We start from the raw sequence: 18,880 nt of genomic DNA on the forward strand, positions 1-18,880 counted from the left end.
GCAGTCCCATTGGAGATGATTTGGTGCAAAAATCACACTAAAATAGTGTTTTGCAGTTCCATTGGAGCTGACCTAAGTAGTGAGGAATACATATTTTCATGCATGCTTACTTTGACCCACTCGACATACTCAGAAATTTAAATTAAATTCTTGTATGTAAACCATTTTATGATTTTTTTCTAAATAACCAGTAGAGCAAATAAGTGTAAGAAGTCATAAATTAAAACTGATTAAAACTAAAAGCAATAGATTTTGTCACTAATTATCCTCAGATCATAGTCCAGATTTCTATGATATTTAAAATATATTATATTTTAAAAGATTTTTGCTGTTTTAAAATATGATAATGTTAAAATTAATTTATATTTAACCAATAATATTTTACAGTAATTTATGATTGGCTAAACTACTTTTAGTTTAGATTTTAAATGACGTTTTTCTAAAGTATTTTTTTTTCAATTTTTGCAATTCATAGACATGATATATCGTCTAGACATTATTTGAAAAATAATTTGCGATGAAAAATATTTTGCCATATGTCCTCTCAAAATCACGTTCGCAAAAAAATGGTTACATGTCTAATAAAATTGATGACATAGTCTATAACTAAATGATAACATTTAACGTTTATTTATATTTTTTGTAAACTTTTTAGAATATTGTAATAATCCATACATTATATTTAATATTTTTTTTGTGAGCAACTTAAATAGATTCATATAGACTGTACAAACCAAACTGGTAGCTCCACATTCATATGGACAACAAACGACAATTGCTTTTTTGCACTGCGTGCGAGACTGTCCGCTCTTGAATTTTGCGTCTGTGGTATATGAATGAGCTCTTAGCTGTTGAAACTTCTCTTCAAGATCTTTATGTCTTGCAAAGGCTGGTCATTCTTTTGGTTCCTAAACCATTTTCACCAACTGAGAAAAATCTGTTGCAAATGTAACTTTCAGCTGTCTTAGATTCCTCATGCATTATAATTCCCAAATGAGAGCTTTTATCTCCGAGTGAAGTGGCGTCTGTCTCACTCTTGTATTCTTCGCTCCCATTAAACCAGCAAAAACTTTTCAGTGTGCTATACCACTCTTGTCCCAAATAGATTTCTTGATTTTTCCATGATCCATCCGTAAAACACCATCTACCTCTAATAGACAATACTATTGCTTCTACTGGTAATCGAGTTTGATTGATTTCTTGTGTAAGTGAAATATGTGCATCAACCCAAAGTAATGACTCCGTTTTTGGCAATTTGAGAGTATGTATAGGATCAATATTCAAATTGCTAAATACTTTGTTGTTTATTCCTTTCACATGTACCATAAAATCCATGCAAATTGTTGATCTTCCAATTTAGGAGAAACCTTCTAACATAAATGATCCATGTTTGCAAAAAGAGATTGAGTGGAAAAGATATCTGGATTCAATGAAATTCGTGAGAGTGTCCAAACCTGAACCACCGGTGGATATTCAAAAAACAGATGTTTATGGATTCCTCTGGTGCTCTACATCATGCACAAATTGTATCCCCTTTGTATTCTTCTTTTTAACCGCTATACACCTTGATACCAGTTGTAATAAAAAATGTTACATATTAGGTGCACAACGTATTTTCTAGAAGAAAGCCTTCAGTGGAGAGACCTAAGGACCATAATACTCTAGTAGCATTCTTTCTCTATCTGGGTAAACTCATTATACTTGATATCAAAATTTAATAGTGTATCTTCTATTATTAATAAAATGCTTTCCATCACGATCTGTTTTTTTTTTTAAATTATACAGGGATATCCTTGCTCCACAAAAGTGGTACAGACTAATCATGTGTTACCACGTATCGATTTTTTATTTATGCCAAAATGTTAATTCCCCAGTGGCCATGACTCAAACCCTGCCGATCTACTATCTTATTTTGACTTAATGGTTTATTTTTAATTATTTTGCATCTTGAGAATCCACCAAAGTCCGAATGACATGTTGATTCCATGTTCTCGATGTTACATTTAATATTGATTTATATTTATGGTAAAATTTTCAGAATATGGTAAATAATTCATGCATCATTGAAATAAATATATTCAATTATTACATTACAATTTTGAATTATTTTTAAATTCTATTTCTTATAATTATCAATTTTATTACTAAAATTTTCAAAAATATATACATTTTCTTTTGTAAAATTAGAAAATTTTAATCTTAAAATTATTAGTTTTTAATGTATCTACAAATTTTATAAATACTGTTTAGTTTTAATTTTCATAATTATAGAGTTTTATATCAATTTTTATTAATTTTATACAAATTGATTTAATAATATTTAACAAAAAATAGATAGAAAAATCTATCCAAGATTATAATTTTAAATATATACATATATATTCGTAAGTATAATTTAAAATAAACAAAATTATTTTTGGGTTTAATTAAATCAAAATTATATTAAAATATTGGTAAGAAAATATCAAAATCGACAATATTAATAAAATTTGATCTTTAAATATAGTTAAATATTTTTTTACTGCGCATGGCTCATAAAATCACCTAGTTTTAGATTATGAAAAGGAATAGTAGTAATTAGTAATACTCCATGTTTCATTTCTTGAGTAGTACAGTACTTATTAATGATTCTTAAATTAAATATTCCTGCACTTTTAGTTTTAAAATATATATATACATACGAGCACTTTCAGCTTTCTTGCGAACCAAGTTTTAAGTTACTTGGTTATACTCGTAATACTACATAAATCGATGAGAATGAACACGCTCCCGCATGCAGGTGACAAGTCAAAGTTTCATTTTTCTTTCTTTCAAAGCAAAGAATATACTCCAAGAGTTGCTAACCTAATGTTTTTATTATGTAATTATACAATAGTTGAGCATTCGAAATACAATTAACAAAACGAAGGTACAAAATATCTTAACAGAGACAAAAGAAGAAGATAGAAGTGTACGTACTGTCTGAATAAATTAACTATAACGTAAATAAAATAAAATAAAATGAACAACTGTTCACTAAACGAGAAAATAGGAAAAAGACAGAGCTCTGAACAGTAGCTAGGTCTGCCAAAAACTTGCATGCCTAAAAAGCTTTTTAATTTATTTTCACAGATATCAACAATCTTTCTTACTCGTAGGTGTACTATTTATTTCTCATGTTACTTTAAGAAAAACATAGATAATAGTATTATTTACTGATTTAGGCAATAAGCTTGCGAAGAAGATACAGTATGATCTTTTTCATGTGAGGTCTGCCGATCTGTCTTGTTTTCTTCTGTCATGTTTGCCTTGTTGAACTCATTATATTTATAATATATATTCTGATTTTTCTGTGTGTGTTTATATGCATAGCGCGATAGCCATATGAATTGTACGCCAAGCTAAATTTAAAATATGTTTTTTCAAAAAAAAAAAATTTAAAAATATGTGAGAAACTTATTTATTTTGATGATATATAAATCACTAGACTGGAGCATTATGTTTTAGAAAGCTAATAACAATTAACTGTAAATCGCTTAGGACTATTGTTTTGGTGTTTTAGTCACTCAAAGCTAATTAAAAATGTTCTCTTTACTTTATAAATAAATTCACCAGGACAATGTATACTCGGCGATCTATGCAAGACATGTGTAGACAAGCGTTTTGTCAATTGTCTTCAACTAAGTAATTTATACTAAATCATCATGAAAATTTCAAACTATTGAATTGTTTGCAGGGGGATCATCCCAATGCAATGCAAACAAAATCCAAATCCAGGTGAATCTTCTTTGCCACGCCTTTGCTACTTTATTTATCACATTTTTTTTCTAAATCTAATAGATTTTTTTATTAGGGTCTATGAATCGTAATACCATCCAAGTTGTGCAACGATAGTAGACTAGAGCATATTAAAATGCAATTAGCTATTGTTTAGAACTTATTGTGAATTTTATAACAGCTTGATTTGATACTATTATAGTATGGTAGAAATAATAATAAATTTGAATTGTGAGTTTCGAAATGAGGGACGAGGAAACTTTTGAAGGCCTATTATTGGAAAACGTATCAACGTGAAAGTCAAGCCTACTTACTGACCTATTAACCATTTTTTGTTGAATAATTTGAGCTTTAAACTATAGGCTTTCTCTCACTTCATTAGTCTCCTTAAAAGGCAAAACATAGTTTTGTTTATAGCTAATCTGAATATCATAAACCAATACCAGACTAATGCATAGCTCTTAGCTACTGTGAATAAATTCTACAAAGGCCAAGCATGAGATCAAAGATTTGACACATTCGAGGCAAAAATAAATAAAATGAAGACAGAGAGCGATGGGGAATTTAAGTGGCCTCAAATTGTCTGAAATTGAAAAGCCACCAAATATGGCCATTGGTATTTTTAATAGGCACATTAATTCACATTCCAACATAGGGTTCCACTATAAGGGGACACAGCCTCTCAGCCATCCTTTTCTTATCATTCTTGTATACTTCTATTTTCTGTTCCATGGAGAAAGCAGTTAAGTTTCATCTACAGTAATTTACACAAACAATATGATTCTTTCTTAATTTGCAATTGAGCAGAATATTGTCCCATGTTAATTTTAAAGTGTTTTCAGTTTTATTTTGTATCGTTATGTTAGACATAGATTACTAGTTTTATATTTATTGCTATGTTTTAAACAGATGTACAAAACAAGAAAATGTTATTCTAAAACTACTAATAAGGACTAAAATTATTTGAATGCTGTAATAGTTTTGCAAATAAATAGAAAATGCTCTGGAGTTTTTCAATTAGGTATCTAAACTAAAAAATAATTTTATTTTAGTTAAATGTGTATTGAATCAGTACACAACATATATCATAAAAGTTTAAAGTGTTGAGAATATTTAGTTTTAGTTATTTTTCTACACGTAATTTTTTATTATTATTATTAAAAAAATATTAATAAATATCTATATAAAGATCCTTGAAAACAATGGACATCTAGTTCAAGAAACATAATTATTTTCAATAAATGAATCGGCTAGCAAGAGCAGAAGTTAGACATGTAAACCTAACGCTAATGATGGTGTCTTCTCTTCCTGAAGAAAATCTCATGATACATGACGCGTATTGTTTTCTTTGTTTCCACCACCATATATAGAACTTAATGTTGTTTTCTGTTGGTTGTAAAGTAAGTCCGTCGCGTTTTTTTTTCACTTCAATATGATCATGGCTTTTATTATCGATTAATAATCTAAAGTCCTAATATTACAAATTTACCACGACAGGTTTCTATATATAAATATAGTGACATGCAATCACTCATTTTTGTATTACTTGAATAAACACAACCAATAATACATTTTTGATTGATTGCAGATGGAGACACATTATTTTTTTATAACGTTTGCATGATGTAATAATACTAAAATAGCTCACAAAAAAATAATACCAATATTATAGTTTTTGTGTGTGTATGTAAAAGTATTAATGACTTGGGTTGGATGTACCGCGTGTGTGTGCCATGATGTTACTCGAGATCAACCATGCAAGTTCCACATTTAGTAATAGTTTCTACCATGGCCGGTTTCACTTTCATGTAATAATTTTTTTTGAATTCTTGTTTTTTTTCTATACAACCCTCGAGTTTTTTTGTAACCGAATATATTGTGGATTAAAATCAACACCGTTCTCAAAATCAGTAGAAAACAAATTAGTGAATTACGTATTTTATTACAATTTGAACAAAACACAGAAGACGAAAATTAATCTCCAACAATGTATAATGATTAAATTCTCAAAACAATAAAAACACATCATCGCAAAGTTACAAAAACAAAATAAAATAAAAACACATTGTAGAATCATTATGTTTTTATATATGCTGCTAACCTTCTATTATATCTATTATAATATTTTTGACGTATACATCTCCAATATCTATTAGCTTTATGTTATATATGGTCATAATATGAATGACATTTATAATAATTGTATGGCTGAAAAGAGGAAAACAAGCGAAATATAATCTTAAGTGGATATATAAGGATGATATTCATCTAAAGAGATTGTATTTGTGTTTGAGGCAACTTCTTGAATGGTGGTGGGTTGGTGGGGGCATCTTCCATGTTCTCCCCCAAATGCTTTGATATCTCAACGCTTCTTTTTATTTTATTACAAAAAACGCTCGTGATCATGGGACACTAATTTTTTTTTTTGGTATTAATAATAGACTTGTTAAATAAAGGGGAATTGGGGCCTATAGCCATGAAAAAAACGTTAATTAGAGGACTAGCGCTTTACCCTAACGGATCGATATACGCCGTGATATATACATAATATTACTGTAAGACCCTCTCTAATTTACCGGCTCACCTGCTATGATAAAAAATTATAAATCATTTTCTTTTAACCCCCAAATAAATCGTGTCTCTTCCTTTTCCACACAACCTCCATTCCCACTTTCTTCATCTACGGTTCTTCCCCCTCCATACGCTTCTCTCGCAAATCTCCTCCACCCGCTCGCCTCCATCTCCGTCGTTCTCGCTTCAGATCGTCTCCGTCTTCTATTTTGCTTCTCGGTGAATAGTGCAAGCCCATACCCATTCCAATTCCAATCATCGATTCTTCTCAGATCTCTTCAGTTACGTTGCGTTCTCAGGTTTTAACCTTCGATTCTCTTCATCTCCTGTAATTTTATTTCATATTTGCGCTATACTGAGAACTAGGGTACTCTTTTAGTAAATCTACAGTCTCGTTGCCGTTGCGAAGTTCTCTAATTGATTTAGGGGTTGGGTGATTTGGGGTTGGGGTTTCCCCAGCTGTTCTTAGTCTTTGTTAAATTTGAATTTTGTTTTCCTAGCGAATAGCATCTGCGATAGATAGGTTTGTCTGTGTTGACATAGTATGATATCTTTCGTTCCTATTCTATTTGATATGGTATAGGTTAGCATGCGTGTGAACATAGTACGAGATCATTCATTACTATTCTAGTCGACATGGTCTAGTATAAATGTATGTAAACATATTTTATTTGAGATAGAATTGAGTGGTTGCTACTGCAGTATTTTGTATTCCATTTAATTTATTTGCATTAAGTATTCTGTCCTAACCGTGTTTACCTCCTACCTTCATCCTTCAGATCTGGCATGGACGATTTAAACCTTGCGAGTAGATTGTTTGAGACAGGCTTTGAACCCACTGGAAACAAAAGTTTTAACAACTATTTCAACCTATGTCATCGCCATGCCTATCCGCACACGTGTGCTTCTACATAACACATTTATTCTGTTAGAGCACCTATTATATGTTTCTATTATATTTTGATCATGTAAAATGAAAAATCATCTTATTTGCATTCATGCTATAAATTGAAACGTTTAATATCACTTTATTTTGCTTCTGAATTCATACAAATTTAATACTTGCGTATTTTGATATATGAGTTGGGGTTTATATTTTCGTGTAGGGTTTCGTGATGATTGGATAGGGTTTAGTTTCTGGAATATTGGGAAAGCATTACTTGTTTCTATTTTGTTTGGATATGGAATAGAACATTTCTGAACTTTCATATCATGTATTCTAATTTTGGTGATATAGAATTGGCATATTACATAATATAATTTAATATAACATAATTTAATTTAATATTACATACCATTATGTATTTTTTAGATTTTGATATATGAGTTTAGGGTTTATATTTGGGTTAGGATTTAGTGATTAGATTTTAGGGTTTAGTTTTTATCTGATATAGAATAAAACTTAGATGATATGGAATATAACTCTCGATGCTTATGTATGTGATCAATAAAGTTATACGTGGATGGCTTTTTCTTATTTCAAAAAATCACAAATACATACCTCCAGTATTATAAGACGTAGATTTAATTTCCCGAAGGTTTGGTTTGCCTATGTTTTGGGGTTTATATTTACTTAACTTGGGTTTAGTGTTTAATGTCAAGTGTTCTATTACCATCCCCATTAACTTTGTATTTCATGTTGCTCATGAGGACTGTAAATACATGTCTCCAGTATTATGGAAGGTGGATTGGGGTTTATGTTTCCCTAATTTGGGTTTAGTGTTTACTGTCAAGTATTCTATTACCATTCCATTAGCTTTGTATTTCATGTTGGTCAAACATGGATCGATTGTGTACATAGTACCATTTTAAATAGTACGGGTTAGATAGAATAGAAATATTCTCGTAATAGATTGTGCGACTGTGTACGTAACTCTATAAGACTTATAATCATTAACTTACTCATTTATACTTTAGCATATGGAATAGTTCGCCGCTAAATAAAATAGTATACTTCAAGTTTTTTTATTCGTAGTTGTTAAATGGAAATTAACTTTCTTTGTAGTCGTTAGAAATATAAGACGGTCTACTATCATTTTCTTTAGCTTAAACATTGATTGTGTCAATGGTTTCTATTTCTAAGTTGGGTTTAGTGATTTAGTTCATTAGTTTATATCTAAATTTTCAGTGTTGCTGCTCTTTCAATTGGAATTGGATTTACAGTGATACTATTCTACCCAAATTAGTATGGAACGCTTGTAATCGGTATAGAATATACGTTTCATTATCTTCTATTTCGCCGTTTCATTTCACGCGCTTTCAAAATTCGCTCATTATTACTATGGGTCACAAAATCACCACGTCGTTTTCTTTATGTGAAGAAACCGGGTACCTGTTACTAACAAGGGTATAACCGGCTGGAATGATTGTAAAAAGACAGTCACTACATTCTGTCAAAATCATGTCTATTCTCTTGATTTTCTTTTTAAATATGGCTAGTAAGCCAATAAGCCCTTAAATAAATACAGACAATTTTTTTTTTTAAAAGATGAAATAAAATTTTATTTTGTTTCTGTTTCTCTCTTTTGTTCCATTACGTGGTAGTTATCCAAGCTTGGTTTTGTGTCGTTGTATAATAGCTTTATACCTTTTATATTTTATATACATGTTGTTAATAATTCAAAACAATAGCTAAAAACTCTTGCCACATATATCATCTATATTTGTGGATTTATATAGTTCCATGGATTGTTCTATAAAATATCTCTTGTTTTTTCTTTTTTGCTTTTTACATGAAAGGTCTCTTAAGGGCATATATCTTGTCAAGTAGTAGAAAGTGGAGTATATATCACGAGCGCAATTACAAAATAGGCAAAATAAATCTGAAGAAAAGAAAAGATGGATCACATGGTTGTGGGTCCATTTAAATGGGCCCATAGAATAAAAAGGCCCACTTAAGTAATGGTTCAAAAGCAAAAAAAAAACTTAGAAAATGACGGGTAGGGTGATTTAGACGAACAAAATAAATGGACAAGTAGAGATGACTGTTAGTACATAAATGTGATCGGGTCAAGTAGGCATCGACTAGTCCCAGGGGCGTCCCTTGGCACAGCCAACTGAAGCATTGGCCTAGGGCCCCCATTTTTTAAGACCTCCATTTTTAAAAGTTTTATTATAATTTTTATAAATAATTTTGGATTTTACTGTTTTGTAAAGTAAAAAAAATATACCAATGTCAAAATGAATTAAATTCAGTCCATTACTAAATGTCAGTGAAAAAACAAAAATAATATTAATAAGGAAACATTAAAAATAAAATGAATCCACAATTAGATAGGCCCCCAATTTATTTTTTGTTTATGGCCTCCATAACTCTAGGGACGCCCGTCCATTTACCAAATTGGTCTCCTTGTTCTATCAATTTCAAAATCGTTTGGTCTCATTTCTTGGGATCCTAATTCGATATCTTGTTCCCCATGATTCGTGTCCTCTCACATATCATATGCTTTTTGTAAATATCAAACGAATCAATGAAATATAAAATATAAATTTTGTTTGTAGCTTCAATGCTGACCTTAGATTCTTCTAATGGGTTTCAAAACAATTTAATGGGCTTCATCCATTGGGCTTCGATGGAAGAAGTTTACAATAGAATAATTACTCTTTAATTCTACCAGATCAAGAGGCTCCGTGACTAATAAAAAGTTGTTAATGGGCTAACGTTTTTATTCGTGTTATGAGGATAACAAATCAAACAAGAAACTAGAGAAGCTCGAAAGTATTACAGAACAAGAACAAGTTCAAGAGCATGTTTGCTAGGAAGTTCTCTTCTTCCTCTGCAATGGCAATTACAAAAAATAAGACCATAAACATGTCTGATTATTTGATCATATTTTCATCCCAACAGAGTAGTAGACTGGTAGTGCCACAGAAAGGTCTTGGCAGTTCTACTTGCGAGGAGCTTTCTTCTTTCCCGCAATGGCAACTCTCTTACCCTTCTTAGTGCGAGCATTAGTCTTGGTTCTTTGACCTCTGCAAGGCATCCCATGTCTATGTCTACTTCCTCTGTAACAGTCTACTTCCACCAGTCTCTGTATCTCCGATCCAACACGCCTCCTCTTCATACCAACAACAATCATGGAAACAAAACAAGCTTTAAAAAATCAAAGAAAGTATATGATTCTGAGAAAAGGGTTTTTACCAATTCATCACCATGTTGGTGCATGCCAACTTCTTCACGGAGGTCAATGAGCTCTTTACCAGTTAAGTCTCTGGCAAGTTTGTTGGTGATGCCGAGCCCACAGAGAACCTGGTGAGACTTACGGCGACCTATTCCGTAAACTTCTTGAAGACCAGTCTTGAGGGGCTTGTGGTTTGGAACCTCTGCGTTTCCCACACGGATTCCTTGCACACGCAATCCATGAAACTACAGAGAAAGAGACCAAAGTAAATGGTATAAAAAAAATACTTGGAAAAAACAAGGTAATGGCTTTAAAGCCTTTAATAATATTTGATTCACACAAGCTTAGTAACAAGTTTAGTTTCATCGAGTACTAATATTTCGATTTTTGTAAAAACTTTAATAAAATTTTGTTCTTTAACAATTTAGGAACTGATGTTAAAAAAAAACAATTACAATTTAAGAGCCGCTCTTAAAATTTTAGGGACGGCCACACAGAATAGTTCCACATCAGAATTTCGACTAATATATAAGGGACTTGGATCAATCTACTTACGGCCAATTGGTTTTAAGTTGGATTGATATATAATAACAACACTTTTGAGATGCTTCCTTGAGAATTGAATTATCAATACATTTTTTTCCACAGAAGAACTATGGAAAGGGTTGTTCAATGCTACATATCAAGCAAACGCTCCAGGAGAAATCCAATTCTAGTTTCAGCGAACAGTTAAAAGTCAAATGCTGAATCGATTCGATCTAATGAATCCCTAATTTTGAAGAAGATGGGAATGTCAGGAACCCTACTACATCGACGAGAATTCGAATTCGAGTTCGAGAGAGGAGATGAGGAACTCACCGATAGATTACGAAGCAGAGACTGGCTATGGTCAAACAAAGACGCCGCGGATCTGCGTAAACCAAACATCGTAGGTAGAAAGAAACTGTGTTGTTTCCAGAGATTCACGGCGAAGGAAGGAGAGAAAGGGTTTAAAGATTCAGTTCCAAACCGCCGTTCACGTTTACCGCGTTTTCAACCAAACGCAAACGCGTCTCTGCTTCCTTTCTACTCCGACTCTCTGAGGCTCATACTTCGCGTAAAAAACTATTATTGGGCGCTTTTAATTTATTAGGAAAGGCCTCGAATCCCATAAGCTATATAAGTAATATTAGTTCTGTGAAAGTTGGTTTAAAGCTCAGCCCATTTTTTCTGAATGTTATAAAGAAACCACCGTTCATGTTTTAGTAGGAACTTGCGTAATTGGTCAAGATCTTTCTTTCTGCTGGAAAGTAAATATCATTTCAGAGATTGACGTTGAAGTTTACAAGATGTGATTAACAAATTATAAGACCTTTTAACTTTGTTATGCTGAAAAGTAAATATAAAATCTAGGTCTGGACGTTCGGGTTTTTGGGTTGGGTTCGGAGCGGTTCCTTTCGGGTCTGGCTCTTTTGGATCCTAAATATTTAGACCTAATAGGTATTTAAAAATTTTCGGTTCGGATTCGAATCGGTTCTTCTCGGATCCGGATCGGTTCGGATCTATAATTAAAATACCCACAAAATATTCGTAATTATTCGGATCCATATCGAGTCCTGGTCGGGTTCGGGTATTTAGTATCTGAAAAGGAATGACATACTCAATTCCATCAAATTTAGTTAATATTTATTTTATATATCAAAAAATTTACAAACTAACTTAAATGAAACTATTTTTTTTTTGAATGAATGTTAAATTTGTATTCATCAAAAAAGCCATTTTACATCAAGTGTAGACCTTAATAGGAAAATCTTATCTTTTGCAACTTATACTTCTAAGGATTAATTATCTACACTCTTGTACTAAACCAATATTGAAGAGCATTCTCCATACCCTTTCCTCCTTTCAATCTCATTATGCTTAGCTTGTTCCTAACTCCTTTGTTAATCCGCTTCTTCATTACTTCCAAAGGTAAAGGCTTCTCACCATGTCTTATTTTGTTTCTCTCCATCCATACTGTGTGAACAATAGTTTGGAAAGCATATCGAGTACAGAAAGATCTCTTCTTGTCATTATCAACCCGTGATAACAACACCACAACTTCCGACCAGTCTGTAGTAAAATCTCTTCCAAGAATCCCTTTTACAAGATGCTCCCAAATCTGAGAGGTGTATAAGCATTCAAAGAACAAGTGATTGCGGGATTCTCCAGCACTCTTGCAAAGAATACATGTAACATCCACACCACACCTTGACTCCATTTCTCAATTCTATCCATAGTTGCAAGTCTATTAAGCATTGCTAGCCAAGCCAAGAAAGCAAACTTAGGAGTGGCTTGCGCAAACCATATACCTCTCCCCCAACTACAATGAGTATGTTCCTCTCTTAGTAACTCTCAGGTCTTCCGAGTTGAAAATTTCTCTTTAAATCCTGATTTATACTTCCATAGACACACATCTTCTGAATTTTCGCTTATCTTCTCTTCTACTTTAGTCAGCTTTGCCTCCACTTCAGTTAGCAACGTATTTCGATGCTTTCTTCTTCTGGCTTTAAGCACTGCTTCTTCCACTGTTGCTTCATTTCTTATTCCCATGACTAGAGCTCCTCTTTCACCCAACCTCTCAAATAAAATCCCTTTAGAAGACCAATTCTCATACCAAAAGGAAGTGCTTCTGCCATTTCCTATATTTTTCTTATAGAACCTCTTAGCTGTGTCTCTTTGCTTCAATAATTTCCTCCACATCCAAGATCCAGCCTGAGTATTCTTCTTCACTTCCCAGAAACATTTCCTCTTTAGTAAGTTATTTTTGATCCACTTCCCCCAAAGAGAATCCCATGTTAACAACCTCCATATTAATTTCAGACCAGCAACCTTATTCACTTCCTTCAAAGCTCTGATTCCCATCCCTCCTTCACATTTAAGTTTACAAATATCCTTCCACGCTACCTTTGCACCTGTGCTTTTCAGTTCCGGACCTGTCCAAAGAAATGAGGCACAGAGCTGTTCGACTTCTTTTATACACCCACTCGGTAACCTGAATACAGATGCCCAAAAGTTTATTATGCTTATCAACACAGCCTTAATTAATTGTACTCTGCCAGCATAGGATAGATATCTGCAAGTCCAAGTGCTTATTCTGCTTCTGACTCTCTCTACTAATGGCAAGTAATCTTGCTTTCTCATAGCTCTCTTAAATAAAACTATTAATAATTAAAATAAAATATTTTAAACTCTAATTTTACATTTTAAAGCTTTCTATTACTTAAAAAATGTTAAAAAATAATAACAAACATTGTTAACAAAAGATATTTCAACTAAATAATATATATAAAATAGAACACAAAAAACATCATAGTTTTAGATATAAATGTTTTTAAGTCGGGTACAAATCAGTTCTTATCGGGTCGGGTTTATTCGGGTCGGTTCTTTTCGGGTCCGGGTCTATTCGGACCAATTTTTTTGGTTCCGGTTCTTTCGGGTAAAAAAGATTTAGACCCAAAAGGTACTTGTAAATTTTCGGTCCGGTTCCGGGTCAGCTATTTTTGGATCAGTTTGGGTCTTCGGATCCAGGTTAAAATGCCCAGGCCTAATAAAATCAAAAGCAATCAAAACCGAAACCGATATGCTTGAAAGCAAACTGGACTACAAGTAACAATACAATCTAATTCGTCAAGATCTTCATAGTTAAAAATTGAAGGGATATCCCACTTTCTCTAGGCTCTTCACGTTTCGATTGGGGTGTAACAGCAAAGGAATAAAATAATAAGTTAGAATTATAGTTTTATAATATAGGAAAGCAATAATGTTAAGTTTGTAATGTTCGGAAACGTTAATTGCTTCAAAGATTCAACAAATAAAGCACTAAGGCAAACCTAGTTCTATATTAACTTCTCTTTGTGTTTTTTTTTTTTTTTTTGGCATCAATCTAGCTTAAATATATAGAATCATACTGGTTCTTCATGGCGAGCTTCTAGAGCAGGCAAGAAGGGGACCAGGGAGTTTACAGCCGCAAAGCAGTACGCACGTGAACGTCCTCCTTTAGCCAAGGAGTCCGCACGGATATTACAAGAACGCGGTAAAAAGATTAATCCAACACTCTGAAACTTAGACAACAAGTATTTAATTTCATCCAACTCTGTTGATAGCGCAGGCCATACTTCATCTCTGTTCACTAGGTTCACCAGTTGTTGACAGTCTGAGGCGAAGGTGATATCATCAAGACTTCGAGCTCGAGCTTCTTTCATGGCCCAGATGATACCCTCCGCTTCGGCATGTATAGGTGACTGAACTCTGTGAGTACAACTCTGTCCTTGAAGGATCTCTTCCCCCGCCACTAAGATAACAAAACCCATTCCCATCCGTTCGTCACTCGCTGCCCACGAGCCATCTACTTGGCAAGTGTACCGACGATCCGTTCTAGTATATGACGGCGATAGGGATTGGTTTCTTTGTGCTGGGGGTTCTTCTTCTTCTGTAATCTCGTCTCCCAGCTGGGCGACCTTCCATGTTTCAGCTTCTTGTTGCGCCATTTGAAGGGAATCAAGAGGGGATATATCTTTTGCATTGAAGCACTTCTCATTCCTTGCCTTCCACACATACCAAATCAGCCAGGGAAACATTGAGAAGCCATTCTCTCCTTCTGCTGTAGCCACCTGTTGCAAGAGATATTCAAAATTCGCATATAGGGAAGTACACGGGAAAAGCCCCGGAGGTGTTGGTATCGGCGAAAGAATCCAGCATTGAAAGGCAGGTGGGCATTCAAACAGTATATGATTTATACTCTCGATCTCAGCTCCACATCGTTGACAGGTAGTATCTGTCCCACAATGCCTTTCGACCAGCTTACTTGCCGAGGACACACAGCCTGAAAGGGCTTGCCAAAGAAAATGTTTGATCTTTCTTGCCGTTTTTAGTTTCCACACTAGTTTCTTCAAAGGTGTTATGCTTGGTTCGACTAACGGATTGAAGCTTTGGTATCTCCTCTGTTCGACTGCAACATCGTAACCTGATCTGACCGTGTAGTGTCCGGACTTCGTATGTTTCCAGCAGTACCCATCTGATCTCCCTGTTTTACTTATCTTAATTGCCATGATACGCGGTATGTCCTCAGCGTGAATCACCTCAGAGATGAAGCCCTCATCCCATTCATTTGTTTCGAAGTTTATCAGGTGATGAACTCTTAGCTCTGGATCAACAACCGCATGTGCACTTTTCGCCGGCCTTGCTACTTCTCCGGGGATCCAAGCATCGTCCCACACTTTAGTTTCCGCCCCTGTCCCAATCGTTCTACATATATTATCTTCAAGAACCTGTTTTGCCGCCATCAAGCTTCTCCATCCATACGATGGAGATGAGGCCTTACCCGTTCGCAAAGGGTTCGAATGTCGATAATATCTTCCTTTGAGGACGCGTGCCAGGAGAGAATTCGGGAACACCAGCAGCCTCCACACCTGTTTCGCCAGCAAAGCCAGATTAAAATCTCTGAAATCTCTAAATCCCAGACCTCCTTTCTCCAGGGGAACACATATTTTATCCCAGGCGATCCAATGAATCCCACGGTTATTATCTCTTGTACTCCACCAAAATCTCGCCACTGCGGCGGAAAGCTTTTTACATATTCCCTGAGGAACAAGATAACAGGACATAACAAAGGAGGGGATCGCTTGTGCCACTGATTTAATTTGTACCTCTTTCCCTCCTCGTGATAACAGTTTCCCGGACCAGTTGTTGATCCTTCCATTCATTCTTTCTTGGACAAAGGCAAACACTTGAGTCTTGGAGCCACAAATCTTTTCTGGCATTCCTAGATACATTCCCATGCCCCCTTCTTTCATAATCCCTAGAGATCTTTTCAGATCAAGTTTTGAGGACGTTACGACCTGAGAACCGAACAGAACTGAAGATTTGGATTTATTCAGTTGTTGTCCTGAGGCTTTACCGTAGACGTCAATTATTCGCATCAGTTCCTCGCATTGAGGTGCATCTGCTCGACAGAAGAACAGACTATCGTCCGCGAATAAGAGATGTGAGATCGGGGGGCATTCTCGTGCAATCTTAATGCCGGTTAAGGTAGCTGTAGCTTCAGCGTTCTTTATGTGTGAGATCAAAACTTCAGTACACAGGATAAACAGGAAGGGTGAGAGCGGGTCGCCTTGCCGTAGTCCTCGCGAGGGTACGATATTCCCTTTTGCTTCACCATTTATCAGTACTTGATACGAAACTGATGTTATACATTTCATGACTCTCGCGACCCATTGCTGCTCGAATCCAAGTTTTAGAAGTAAGGCCTCCATGAAACTCCATTCCACTCTATCATAAGCTTTACTCATATCTGTTTTCACAGCTATATATTTTCCTTTACAGCTGGGGTTCGTACGGAGGGCGTGGAACATCTCCTGCGCAACCAAGATATTATCTTTTTTTTTTTTTTTGAAACACAACCAAGATATTATCTGTGATCAGCCTTTTCGCCACAAAAGCTGATTGGGTCTCGGAAATCAGTTCCGGAAGGATACGTTCCGGAAGGACACTTCTCTTTGTGTTTAAGAGAGATACGTTTTAGTATTTTACTAGAAGAGAGCGTACGGATTATAGGAAAGTGGTTGGCCTACCTACAAAACATTTTGTCCTTATATGATTTTACTACATGTAACGTTTTTGATCGTAAACCACGCTAACTTTAAAGATAGTATGGTAAAAGGGCCTTGCTATATTATTAGGATTTTTTTTTGGTTTAAAAAGGGCAAACATCTTCAAGATTTCATTTGTAATAGAATTGATTCATAAACTAGAAACCACAAGATCACTATCGCTAGGCAATTAGCTTATTGGGATAAAACCAGATTTGTAATTTGTATAGGAAAAAGCGTTATGGAGATGGCACGTAATTCAAGTTACTCAACTTAATTGCTAGTTTTAGGATTATAGAGTATATTTCTAAGGAAGCAAATTCTAACGAGAATTGAGCTACAACTACCACAGTTTTATGAGTAGTTTTTTTTTTCTTGGCCTTGCACCTCAATGTTGGGTCTCTAAATCTGAAAACAAATGTTTTTTTGGTAAAAGCCTGAAACAAATGTTGTGACCTTCTTTTGTCAAAAAATAAATAAATAAAAGATACCCGATTTAGCTCTAGTGAAAATTCAACCTAAAATAACTATTTACTTCTGACACTAAATTTTCGTTACTTTTTTTTCTATATTATGATAATGACTCAGACGTGTTAAGCAAGGGACATAGTTATGTATTTGTGTGTTCTCAATTTCATTCACTTTCTCACTTTATAATTTCAGTAGATATTTTCAAATTCACGTGCCAAACAGAATATAGCCGGGTAACAATAATGTATGAATAATTTTTTGGCCAAATTAGCTCAATATACAAATTTATGTCGGTAATTGCAAAACCATGTAGTGTTTTTATGAATTTGCAAGATTGGTAGGAGTGTGGTGGGTAAAAAGTCAAATTTACCCTCTGTGATTGGGCTGGTGTACCGGAAAACATTGCCTCTACATTACAGAAACAGATCTAAACCCTACGAACAAAAACAGACAGAATCAAAGAGAAGCAGTCACAGGTGAGAAGACTAGCTTCCTCTCCGTTGAACACATGCAGCTTCAATGGATAGAGGTCGGGACTTTTCCTAACCGGTCGTCACCAGTTTCAACCATATTGTGCCGCCCACGAAGTTGTCCTGCGGCCATGAACGGTGGTTGCGAAGCAGAGACCACCTCTGAAACCCTTGATACGTTGATCTGCTCAAGAATCCAAACCGCTTAGGTCCGAGAAAGCACACACCGCCACACCCCAAAGACGGCGAGGAAAATCCAGACCGACGAGAAACACACGGCTGAGAACCGCCATCTCACCGTAAATCTGCCGACGCTGAGCTCTCCTCGACAATAAGACAAGCCTCCGCCCCGATAGCTAACCAGCCACAGCCGTCAGTCTCCCAGTCGCCCTCAAACCGGAAGAACACCGCCGTCGATGAACGAGCCACCAGAGCATCGATCTCTCCTAGGGACCTCCACACCAGAGCATCCATCAGATCCTTCAAGAGGAGGGTGAGACAGCTCACAGCACAACGGACGACGCCTCCTCCGTCTTAGTAGCTCATTATCCAGATGGGAGGAGAACGGCAACGATTACTGGTGGGAACCATAGATCGAGCGCCTCCAAACCATAGATCCGGATACATTACCCCAACTATTTTCTTTGTGCTGACAAGATACCACCTTCCATGGCAATATCTTTCCCAACTGCAATGATGATCGGATTATGGTGATGAACCAGAAAAGAACCAAACTTTTCAGATATTCTTGGAGTTTTAGAAGGAGAAACCGGTGATGTCTTTGTCTCAACCCAGGTCATATTCTCTGTTTTTGGCTATTATTTGTTCGAAAAAGAAAAAAAACTGAGTGAATATCAAAACAGAGAGAAAGAGAGAGAGAGAC

General features: G+C 35.0%; 3 protein-coding genes across 3 annotated transcripts; all 3 read right to left on the minus strand.

Moving 5' to 3' along the window:
* Positions 1 to 9,958: 9,958 nt before the first annotated feature.
* Positions 9,959 to 11,573, minus strand: LOC125587902 (small ribosomal subunit protein S13, mitochondrial-like). The gene is made up of 3 exons (XM_048759260.1): positions 11,307 to 11,573; positions 10,469 to 10,693; positions 9,959 to 10,385 (listed from the first exon to the last, which is right to left on the minus strand). Exons 1-3 carry the CDS (start codon positions 11,373 to 11,375, stop codon positions 10,215 to 10,217), a joined length of 465 nt encoding a protein of 154 aa, XP_048615217.1. The 5' UTR covers positions 11,376 to 11,573; the 3' UTR covers positions 9,959 to 10,214.
* Positions 11,574 to 12,276: 703 nt separating this feature from the next.
* Positions 12,277 to 13,331, minus strand: LOC106412450. The gene is made up of 3 exons (XM_048752487.1): positions 12,868 to 13,331; positions 12,657 to 12,789; positions 12,277 to 12,588 (listed from the first exon to the last, which is right to left on the minus strand). The coding sequence occupies exons 1-3, from the start codon at positions 13,329 to 13,331 to the stop codon at positions 12,277 to 12,279; spliced, it is 909 nt and encodes a 302-aa protein (XP_048608444.1).
* Positions 13,332 to 14,371: 1,040 nt separating this feature from the next.
* LOC125584269 lies at positions 14,372 to 16,756 on the minus strand. The gene has a single exon (XM_048752492.1). The coding sequence runs from the start codon at positions 16,754 to 16,756 to the stop codon at positions 14,372 to 14,374; it is 2,385 nt and encodes a 794-aa protein (XP_048608449.1).
* Positions 16,757 to 18,880: the final 2,124 nt, after the last annotated feature.

Source organism: Brassica napus, chromosome A2 (genome assembly GCF_020379485.1).
Source record: "Brassica napus cultivar Da-Ae chromosome A2, Da-Ae, whole genome shotgun sequence".
In the NCBI taxonomy this organism is placed as follows: Eukaryota; Viridiplantae; Streptophyta; class Magnoliopsida; order Brassicales; family Brassicaceae; genus Brassica; species Brassica napus.

Bases quoted from the DNA above. Each gene is read 5' to 3' on its own strand.
- LOC106412450 (XM_048752487.1), bottom strand. From the start codon at position 13,331: ATGGGAATCAGAGCTTTGAAGGAAGTGAATAAGGTTGCTGGTCTGAAA. The intron at 12,790-12,867 runs GTATAAATCAGG...TACTCATTGTAG, and splicing joins GAAGATGTGTGTCTATGGAA to TTGGGGGAGAGGTATATGGT. The intron at 12,589-12,656 runs GTATTCTTTGCA...TACACCTCTCAG, and splicing joins GTGTGGTGTGGATGTTACAT to ATTTGGGAGCATCTTGTAAA.
- LOC125584269 (XM_048752492.1), bottom strand. From the start codon at position 16,756: ATGAGTAAAGCTTATGATAGAGTGGAATGGAGTTTCATGGAGGCCTTA.
- LOC125587902 (XM_048759260.1), bottom strand. From the start codon at position 11,375: ATGTTTGGTTTACGCAGATCCGCGGCGTCTTTGTTTGACCATAGCCAG. The intron at 10,694-11,306 runs GTGAGTTCCTCA...CTTTCTCTGTAG, and splicing joins CTCTGCTTCGTAATCTATCG to TTTCATGGATTGCGTGTGCA. The intron at 10,386-10,468 runs GTAAAAACCCTT...GTTGGTATGAAG, and splicing joins ACCAACATGGTGATGAATTG to AGGAGGCGTGTTGGATCGGA.